The sequence below is a fragment of the Nycticebus coucang genome, chromosome 18 (genome assembly GCF_027406575.1).
Source record: "Nycticebus coucang isolate mNycCou1 chromosome 18, mNycCou1.pri, whole genome shotgun sequence".
Classification (NCBI taxonomy): domain Eukaryota; kingdom Metazoa; phylum Chordata; class Mammalia; order Primates; family Lorisidae; genus Nycticebus; species Nycticebus coucang.
In genome coordinates this window covers 29,051,804-29,062,162 of record NC_069797.1, presented here as the reverse complement: position 1 = coordinate 29,062,162, position 10,359 = coordinate 29,051,804, and the positions used below count along the sequence as shown (strand labels likewise).

The 10,359-nt window shown below is 52.3% G+C and overlaps 1 protein-coding gene across 2 annotated transcripts; it reads left to right on the top strand.

Annotated features, from left to right (window-relative positions):
* Nucleotides 1-45: 45 nt before the first annotated feature.
* Nucleotides 46-10,359, top strand: SERPINF2 (serpin family F member 2). 2 transcript variants are annotated; one of them, XM_053568662.1, is made up of 10 exons: nt 46-183; nt 1,390-1,465; nt 1,619-1,657; nt 1,778-1,840; nt 2,138-2,339; nt 3,248-3,391; nt 3,540-3,743; nt 4,178-4,320; nt 8,403-8,607; nt 9,275-10,359. In XM_053568662.1, the coding sequence occupies exons 2-10, from the start codon at nt 1,394-1,396 to the stop codon at nt 9,685-9,687; spliced, it is 1,485 nt and encodes a 494-aa protein (XP_053424637.1). In that variant the 5' UTR covers nt 46-183; nt 1,390-1,393; the 3' UTR covers nt 9,688-10,359. The 2 variants fall into 2 exon arrangements, with proteins under 2 accessions (XP_053424637.1, XP_053424638.1); XM_053568663.1 differs by lacking the exon at nt 1,619-1,657.

Here is a 10,359-nt window from a genome sequence, read left to right as displayed (position 1 = left end):
TGTTTAACCGGATGTACAGGTCAATATTTACCAGAAGAGAAAGCGATCTGAACAGGGGTTGGCTAAGAGCAAAGGTCCTGCGGGGAAGAGGGCTTGACTGGGCTGGCTGGGGCCTGAACAGAGCACAGGGAGCACCCAAGTAGGACCAGAGGACGACGTGTGCGCAGCAAGGAGCTTGCAGAGGTATGAGTGGAGGGGTGGCACAGTCTGCTCCTTGGGCAGGAGGAGAGGTGGGAAGCTACCCAGCCTGGCTGAGGAGTCTGAACTCGATTTACTCAAGAGGCCTATAGTTTCCAGTCCCCCAGGGTTGGCATAGAGCTGGGGGGCAGGGAGCTTTAGGGGAAGTCCCTCAGGGACTTGAAAAACTGGGGTCTTCTTGCTAGGGAGATTCAAATACCCATGTTGGAGTTCTGGCCCCTGGCCAAAGGTTGTTGTGTGTGATGGAAGGGATGGGGGTGATACAACGATCCTCCAGAAGGACTGGTCTTGACATGGGGGTGGAGTGGAGGTGGGGGTGTAAGACCTGTTCTGATAGATCCTCCTGAGACCAAGGCCTACCCATGCCCACCTGCCAGCCTGGCTTCCTAGAGTCAGCCTAGTGCAAAGTAGGGGTTAAGGGCTGTGATTCTGGTAAGTCCAAAGGTGGCTCTGGCCAGAGTCACTCACTGGGCTCTGCTACTGGACAAGCCCACCTCACTACCCCTGCTTAGACCTTGAGGCCTCACAATCCTGTTCATCCTGTGGACAAGACCTGACCAGCCTGGGAAAGGCTGGCCAAATGGACAGCAGGTCAGATAGTAGCTCAGGTGGAAGCTCTACAGGGGAGGTTTCAGAGCAGCTTCCTGGAGGAGGGGACCTTGAGCTAGGCTGACCACACCATCACTGGTGTGCTAGGTACCAGGCATTGTTTTCAGGGTTTAGAAACACTCTTATTTTGGACCTCACAATGTACATAAGAAGAGGTAGGGACTTTTGCCACTATTTCACGATGAGACAAAGCTCAAAGGGGTTAGGGATGCCCAGGGTCCTTTGGCAAGAGTCAGAGTCTGAATTCAGTCTCAGGTCTAACTCACCAGGCAGACCCTTGAAAAATGAGGACTGTTTTTATTCTGATCTCCCCCCCTTTAACCAAAAAATTCTCAGTGCATGAAATATGAAAAACCAGAAACTACAAATGGTTGTCAGAGGAGTCAGGGTGGCAGGCCCACTCCTCAGAAAAGAGAACCATTGCTAATGTGCTTAGGGTGTGTGATCTAGCTCTGTAGCTGCTTTTTCTCCTTGGCCATGCTGGCTCAGGACCTGGCTATGTCAGCGAACGTGGCGGTGGCGGTGATGGCCTGGCTGGGCCAGGGGCAGTGTCAGGAACTGAGGCTCCCTGTCTCCACGCAGGAACATGGCCCTGCTCCGGGGGCTTCTGGTGCTCCTGGTGCTCAGCTTATCCTGCCTGCCAGGCCCGTGCTCCGTGGTGAGGCTGGGCCGAGGTTGGGGCGGGGTGCTGGCAGGGAGGGGGCGGTTGTGGGAGAGACCCGCAGGACTGAGAGGAAGAGAAGCCCCTTTAGGGTTGAGGGAGGGTTTGGCTCCCAGAGGTGCTCTCCTATCCCTGTCCCTTTCTCAACAGTTCTCTCCCGTGAGCGCCCTGGAGGCCTCCGGCCAGCAGGTACCGGGGAGTGAGGAGCCTGTGAGGAGGAGGAAGGCCCCAGAGGTCTCTCCTACGGCTTGGGCAGGGTGGGGAGCTTGTGGGAAGGGTCGCTCTCCATCTGCTTCCTCCTTTTCGCAGTTAATTAATGGGCAGACCCAGGAGAAGGTGTCCCCGTTAACCCTCCTCAAGTTGGGCAACCAGGTACAACCAGGCGGGGATGGTGAAGAGTGGGCGGGGCGTAGGGAGGCGCCAATCCGCAGGGGCAGGGTAAGGGGCGTGGCCCTGAGGCTGAGGTTCTGCAGTTCGCAGACCGGAGGGACCAAGGTGGGAAGGACTAAGGGAATAGAACAAAGGCCCAGAATGCAGGTGCCCGCTGTGTGACTTTTCCTCTCTCCTCAGGATGGGACAAGGGCCCAGATACAGGGGCTATGAAAAAGACCTTCAACACAGAGCCTGGAGCTGACCCCTTGACCTAACTACCCTCATCTGTTCCTGCAGCTGCCCGGTGGCCAGACACCCTTGAAGATGTCCCCAGAAGTCTGCAAGGGATCTCCAACTCCAGAGCAGACCCACAGGCTGGCTCAGGCCATGATGGCCTTCACTGTTGACCTATTCTCCCTGGTGGCCCAAACATCCGCCTGTCCCAACCTCATCCTGTCACCCCTGAGTGTGGCCCTGGCATTGTCTCACCTGGCACTAGGTACTGTGGCTGCAACAGAGCTGGGAGGCCAGTAAGAACTCATTACTCCAGAGGTTATTAATGGGTGGTACTTCCATCAGGGTCACTTGGATGTTTGGAAAAATGCAGATTTCCAGGCCCCTGCCAGTCTCTATGAATCAGATTTCCAGGGGCCAGTCTGGTAGCTCATCTGTAATCCTAGCACTCCAGGAGGCCTGGGTGGGTGGATTGTTTGAGCTCAGGAGTTCAAGACCAGCCTGAGCAAGAGCAAGACACAGTCTCTACTAAAAACAGAAAAACTGAAGCAAGAGGATCGCTTGAGCTGAAGAGTTGGAGGTTGCTGTGAGCTATGATGCCATAGCACTCTACCCAGGGCAACAGCTTGAGACTCTGTCTCAAAATAATAATAATAAAATAATAATAATAATAATAATAATAATAATAGAAAAACTAACCTGGTGTTGTAATGGGTACCTGTAGTCCCAACTACTCCGGAGGCTGAGATAAGAGGATTGCTTGAGCTCAAGAGTTTGAGGTCACTGTAAGCTATGACCCCATGGCACTTTATCCCCCTCAAAAATTCCCAGGAATTGGGTGGGCTGGCCTATCTGCTTATTTACAAGTTATCTCTGCGATTCTATGTGAGAGTTTGATAGCTACAATATCTTCCATTGTACTGGAGGGTCTCATTGTGGGAAATTGAAGTCCAGAGAGGGAAGGCAACTTGCATAAGATGAGGTCACCCAGCCTATCAGCAGCAGAAATGAAAGTATAACTCAGCGAGGGTGGGGGGGGGAGGGCTGTGTATGAGAGAGGATATATGGTCCCAAGGGCATGCTCATTGCAGCCTCTGGAAAGGGCTGGAGTGGGCAATGGGGAGTGAGAAAGAACACACACCCTGGGCCTCAGCCCCTGTGGTTCCCCTCCAGGTGCTCAGAACCAAACACTGCAGAGGCTACAGCAGGTGCTGCATGCAGAGTCAGGGCCATGTCTCCCCCACCTGCTGAGCCACCTCTGCCGGAACCTGGGCCCTGGGGCATTCCGATTGGCTGCCAGAATGTATGTGCAGAAAGGTACGTGCTGGTGGCAGAGAGCTTGCTAGGTAATGCCCTGGGGTGGAGCATGGTTAGGGACATGGCCTTGGCCTCAAGTAGCTATTCCCAGCATTGGTGACTGTGGAGCCCTGAGCCCTGGGAACAGCTTGTGGCCCTCTGTGTGTAGGATTTCCTGTCAAAGAAGATTTCCTGGAACAATCAGAACAGCTTTTTGGTGCAAAGCCCATGAGCCTGACAGGAAGGCAGGAGGAGGACCTGGCAAACATCAACCAATGGGTGAAAGAGGCCACGGAGGGGAAGATTGAGGAATTCCTCTCAGAGCTGCCAGATAAGACGGTGTTGCTTCTCCTCAATGCCATCCACTTTCAGGGTGCGCCCCTCCTCTTCCCATGTCCCTAGCCCCATAGGCTGAGCTGGGCTGTGCATACTACTTTGTTCTCAGGTCCCTCTTCCTCCTCAGGGTAGGCCACAAGGCACAGGGCTGTCTGGGTGTGGTGGGGTGGTAGGTCCAGGAACTAGATGAGGTTGTAGAGAGGGTACTGTGGGAGAACAGTCTGAAAAGACCCAGGGGCAGGTAGTTTCTGGGAGCAATGCAGGGGATGGGGAAAATACAAGCACAGATTTCAAACATTCTGCAGAAATGCCTCAGACCACCTGGGTGCCAACAGACACTGCATCCCCTGGGGTCTTGGCCTCTACCTCTTATCCCTTGCCTGGGTTCTGGGTGGGATGAGCAAAAGGCTGTGGGTATGGAACCCGTGCTGGTTCCAGTCTACATGGCCCTTCCCCTCTGCCTGGCTGCAGGTTTCTGGAGGAGCAAGTTTGACCCAAGCCTCACACAGAGAGACTCCTTCCACCTGGACGAAAAGTTCACGGTGCCAGTGGAGATGATGCAAGCCCGCACATACCCTCTGCGATGGTTCTTGTTGGAGCAGCCTGAGATACAGGTCACCTTTGGTTGTCCATCAGGGTTGTGAGTGTACTGGGATGTCCCACCTTTCTTGCAGGCATGTCCCTGGGGCAGGCAGTTATAAAAGGTTCCACTATACCCCCACCGTGGAGGACTGAGACTGTGGACTCCTTCAGGTTCATTCATTCACTGAAAATATATTGGGTATTTGCTGTGTGCTAGATATTGTCCTAGGCACTGTTTTTTTTGTTTTTGAGACAGAGCCTCAAGCTGTCCCCCTGGGTAGAGTGCTGTGGCATCACAGCTCACAGCAACCTCCAACTCCTGGGATCAAGCGAGTCTCCTGCCCTGCCAAGTAGCTGGGACTACAGGCGCCCACCACAATGCCCCGCTATTTTTTGGTTGCAGCCGTCATTGTTGTTTGGCAGGCCCCAGCTAGATTCGAACCCGCCAGCTCAGGTGTATGTGGCTGGCACCTTAGCGGCTTGAGCCACAGGCGCTGAGCCTGTTTTGTTTTTTTTTTTAAACTGTGTGTGTGAAGCTCAAGGGAGACCAGGTCTCTGCTCTTAGGAGGGAAGATTCATGAACAAATGTAAATCAACAATAATTTCAGATTGTAAGTGCTATGAAAGAAAAATTTAAAAAGGTGATCTGTTAGCGACTGAGGAAAGTTTTTTTTTTAAATTTATTTATTTAGTTTTTTTTTTTTTGGAGACAAGAGTCTCACTATGTCGCTCTGGGTAGAATGTTGTGGTGTCACAGCTCACAGCAACCTCAAACTCTTGGGCTTAAACGATTCTCTTGCCTCCGCCTCCCAAGTAACTGGGACTACAGGTGCTCGAAACACCACCAGGCTATTTCTTTGTTGCAGTTGCTTAGTTGGCCCAGGTGGGATTCGAATCCGTCACCCTAAGTGTATGTGTGTATGCGTGTATGTGGCTGGCGCCATAACCACTGTGCTACAGGCGTTGAGCCCATTTATTTAGCTTTAAAGACAGAGCTCACTCTGTGCCCCGGGTAGAGTGCAGTGACATCATAGCTCACAGTAACCTCAAACTCTTGGACTTAATGATCGTCTTGCCTCAGCCTCCCGAGTAGCTGGGACTATAGGCACCCACCAACTCTCCCACATAGTTTTTCTGTTGTTACGAGAGACAGGGGTATCCCTCTTGTTCAGGCTGGTCTCAAACTCCTGCGCTCAGGCAATCCACCGGCCTTGGCCTCCCAGAGTGCTGGGATTACAGGCGTGAGCCACCGTGCCCGGCCTGGGGAAAGCATTTTAGATAAAGTGGTCAAGGAGAATTGTTTGAGGAGGGGGAAGTGAGTTGAGACCCAGGTGACCTTTGGTGATAGGAATTTATTACAAGGGGTCATGAATGCTCAAGGTCTCAGCTCCGCCAAGCCTGGGAGAGTCTACCTGAGCGCTCGTGCATGTTCCTTAGAAGGGAGGATCTGATTGGATTGGATTTCTCAGTATCCCGCATTCTGATTGGATAGAGTTCTGTGCAGTAGCCGCCGAATCCTAGTGCAGTAAGAAAACCAGGAATCGTGTCCACCCAACAGATGGAGAAACTGAGGAGTGAAGATAGGTGATTCCTTACCCCAAGTTACATGGCTGGCTGGCAGCAGAGGAAGAAACAACTATCAATTACTGACTGCCGCTTATGAGTGCAGACACTGCTAGAAGATTTATTTATTTATTTTTTGAGACAGAGTCTCAAGCTGTCGCCCTGGGTAGAGTGCCTTGGCATCACAGCTCACAGCAACCTCCAATTCCTGGGTTTAAGTGATTCTTTTGCCTAGGCCTCCCAAGTAGCTGGGACTACAGGTGCCCGCCACAACGCCTGGCTAGTTTTTGGTTGTAGTTGTCATTGTTTGGCAGGTTCTAGCCACTTGAACTACAGGCGCCTAGCCGGAAGATTTATTTATTTATTCTTTTTTTTTTTGTAGAGACAGAGTCTCACTTTATGGCCCTCGGTAGAGTGCCGTGGCCTCACACAGCTCACAGGAACCTCCAACTCCTGGGCTTAAGCGATTCTCTTGCCTCAGCCTCCCGAATAGCTGGGACTACAGGCGCCCGCCACAACGCCCGGCTATTTTTTGGTTGCAGTTTGGCCGGGGCCGGGTTTATACCCTCGGTATATGGGGCTGACGCCTTACTGACTGAGCCACAGGTGCCGCCCTATATTTATTCTATTCTGTGTGTGTGTGTGTTTTGCAGTTTTGGCCGGGGCTGGGTTTGAACCCACCACCTCTGGCATATGGGGTCTGGCCCCCTACTCCTTTGAGCCACAGGTGCCGTCCTTAGTGTTTTTTTGAGACAGATTCACACTCTGTTGCCCTAGGTGGAGTACTGTGGTGTCATAGCTCATAGCAACCTCAAACTCCTGGGCGCAAGTGCTTCAGCCTCCCAAGTAGCTGGGACTACAGACATGTGCCACCACACCTGGCTAATTTGTCAATGTTTACTAGAGAAGGGGGTCTTTCTCTTGCTCAGGCTAGTCTTGAACTTCTGACCTCAGGCAGTCCACCCATCCCCACCTCCCGGAGTGCTAAGATTACAGTTGTGAGCTACCACGTCCAGCCTAGAAGATTTCAAAGCATTATTTCATTTGGTCAGATACCAACCTGCAATGGAACAGGTAGTATGATTCTACTTCACAGGTGAGGACGTGAAGATGTAAGGTTAGGCACACAACTGATAAGGATGGACTGGGGTCTCAGAAGTACATGCTGGCAGGGCACAATGCCTTAGACCTGTAATCCCACTCGTTTGGGAGGCTAGTTGGGAGGATCACTTGAGGCTGGGAGTTTGAGACTAGCTTGGGCAATAATAGTGCGACCCCTGTCTCTACAAAAAGTAAAAAAATTACAGGCATCTAGAGCAGGATGGGCATTCATCCTAGGGAAGGTTTTATTAATAATGTCCATGTGTGTGAAAATATAAAATATAAAATAAAATACAATTTAGAAACAAACAAACAAAAAATTAGCCAGGCATGATGGCATGCTTGTAGTACCAGCTATACAGAAGGCAGAGGCAGGAGGACGGCTTGAAGCCTAGGAATTGGAAAATGCAATGGACTAAGATTCTGCCATGCCACTCCAGAGTCTTGCTCTGTCTCTTAAAAGAAAACAACAAAGGCTCGGCACCCATAGCTCAGTGAGTAGGGCATCGGCCACATATACTAAAGATGGCAGTTCAAGCCCCGCCCGGGCCTGCTGAACAATAATGAGAACTGCAACCAAAAAATAGCCAGGCATTGTGGCGGGTGCCTGTAGTCCTAGCTACTTGGGAGACTTAGGCAAGAGAATCGCTTAAGCCCAAGAGTTTGAGGTTGCTGTGAGCTGTGACGTCACGACACATTCTACCGAGGGCGACATAACGAGACTGTCTCAAAAAAACAGACGGCGCCTGTGGCTCAGTGAGTAGGGCGCCAGCCCCGTATGCCGAGGGTGGTGGGTTCAAACCCAGACCCGGCCAAACTGCAACAAAAAAATAGCCGGGCGTTGTGGCGGGCGCCTGTAGTCCCAGCTGCTCGGGAGGCTGAGGCAAGAGAATCGCGTAAGCCCAAGAGTTAGAGGTTGCTGTGAGCCGTGTCACGCCACGGCACTCTACCCGAGGGTGGTACAGTGAGACTCTGTCTCTACAAAAAAAAAAAAAAAAAAAAAAAAAAAAAAACAAAAAACAAAAAAGCCAGGCATGGTGACTGACACCTGTAATCCTACCACCCTAGGAGGCTGAGGCAGGTAGATTGCTTGAGCTCAGGAGTTTGGTACCAGCCTGAACAAGAGTCGGACCCTGTCTCTACTAAAAATGGGAAAACTAGCTGGGTGTTGCAGCAGATGCCTGTAGAACTAGCCTTTTGGGAGGCTGAGGCAAGAGGATTGCTTAAACCCAGGAGTTTGAGGTTGCTGTGAGCTATGATGCCACAACATTCTACCCAGCTTAACAAGACTCTTGTCTCAAAACAAAACAAAACAAAACAAAACACATTAAAAAACCAAAACACCCTCCACAAAACAAACAAACAAAAAATAGAAGTGCATGCTGGCCCAGCCCCCACCTAGGTTTGGGTGCTTTCTGGTCCTCATGTTCTCTCCTTCCCTTATCTGTAGGTGGCTCACTTCCCCTTTAAGAACAACATGAGCTTTGTGGTTGTTGTGCCCACCTATTTCGAGTGGAATGCATCCCAGGTGCTGGCCAACCTAAGCTGGGACATTCTGCACCAGCCCTCACTGCGGGAGAGGCCCACCAAGGTCCGGCTGCCTAAGCTACATCTGAAACATGAAATGGACCTGGTGGGCACCCTCAGCCAGCTGGGTAAGGAGGTTGGGCAGGCATGCACCAGCCCCTGAGGTTGGGCTGGGCTGAGTTGGTGAGGAGGAAGCCTCTACCTGGCAGTAGGTCTGAGTCAGATCTGGCCCTGTGTCCTGGGTTTTCCAGGGATTATGGAAGATGAGAGAGTTTGAAATGAGCCCCTGGGCCCTTTGGCCTAGGGGGTACCCCCGGGGGATGGGGACCTACTCTGTTGTCCAAGTCCAAGCATTACAAAGAGTCCTGGGTAGAGAGCCTGGAGGGGCCGTGAATCTCACTGGCTCCTTTGGAAGGGGGAGAAGGAGAAGCGTGCTGTTAAAGAGATGCGCCTCTTCATCAGTGACTGACTAAGCATATACAAAAAGCTCAGTCTAATGGGGTGGGCAGATGAGGAATCAAGTACTCACAACTCAGCATAAGTGACAAGACAGAGGGCTTTCTTTCCAGTTCACCAAGGAGAACACTGAAAAGGCACATAGTCTAGACTTTGGAGCTGGGGATCAGGGGAGGCTTCCTGTAGGAAGTGAAGTTTAAGCTAAGACTTGAAGGAGTTAAGCAGGGATCTGTGAGTTCATGCTGTTCTCTGGCCAGGATGTTAGACATCCTCCCAGTCAGGTTCTGACAGCTTGTGGGGCAGTGAGCGGCTCTGACCAGCCGTCCTGGTGCTGTGCAGGCCTGCAGGAGCTGTTCCAGGCCCCCGACCTGCGTGGGATCTCAGACGAGAGCCTGGTGGTGTCCAGCGTGCTGCATCAGTCCACACTGGAGCTCAGCGAAGTTGGTGTGGAGGCCGCTGCAGCAACCAGTACGGCCATGTCCCGTATGTCCTTCTCCTCCTTCAGTGTGAACCGCCCCTTCCTCTTCTTCATTTTTGAGGATACCACAGGCCTGCCCCTCTTTGTGGGCAGTGTGAGGAACCCCAACCCTAGTGCACAGCGGGAACTCAAGGAGCAGCAGGATTCCCCTGACAACAAGGATTTCCTCCTGGATCAGAAAGCCTTCCCCCACGGGGACAAGCTCTTCTACCCTGATTTGAAACTTGCGCCCCCCTTGGAGGAGGATTACTCCCAGCCCAGCAGCCCCAAGTGAGGGCTGTGGCCACCAGCATCCTGAGTCCCTGCCTGGACCAGCCTCTCAACTCATGTGACTCTTTCCAGCCAGCTAAGTGGGACTGAGGGAGAGGAGCCATTCCTTCCCATTGCCTCTTTGGGAGTTCAGAGTGGGGTGGGGGTGGGAGGAGGGCAGGCTCTTGAGAATTCTGGGCCTGATCCCTCCTCATCTCTTCCAAAGGGGCTTAGAAGGCATCCTATTCTGAGGCTTGGGCAGTGGCAGGGCAGCTGGGAATCCTCCACTTTTGTTTACCAGAGAGGGAAGGATGCAAGGGAGAGGCTGCCTTTGGACACCTCCCAGGACACTTTAGATGGGGTGAAGAGAGACAGGCCCTAGTGGTAGCTCAGGAGCCAGTGTGTTGTCCCAGCCTCTCCTGGGGCCTTGTGTCCTGCTCTGTAGGTGGCATAACCTGACTCTAATGTAAGTTGCTGAAGCCTGCCAGCCCCAACACCCTGTTGCCCTAATCTCCCCACTGTTCCTTGGAGATGCCAGCACTGCCAGGATTCCTCTTCCCTCCTCTCTCCTGTCTTCCTCCTCTGCCCAGTAGCTCAGGAGCTAAGGCAGGGAAGGGCCCCATTAGCTCCCTAAGGCTCTTTTGTAAAGTTTTTGTAGTGATTTTTATGCCACCTGAATAAAGAATGAATGGCTGTG

Coding starts and splice junctions, on each gene's coding strand:
- SERPINF2 (XM_053568662.1), top strand. CDS start 1,394: ATGGCCCTGCTCCGGGGGCTTCTGGTGCTCCTGGTGCTCAGCTTATCC. Junction 2,340..3,247: donor ATTGTCTCACCTGGCACTAG/GTACTGTGGCTG, acceptor GTTCCCCTCCAG/GTGCTCAGAACCAAACACTG. Junction 4,321..8,402: donor TGGAGCAGCCTGAGATACAG/GTCACCTTTGGT, acceptor CCTTATCTGTAG/GTGGCTCACTTCCCCTTTAA.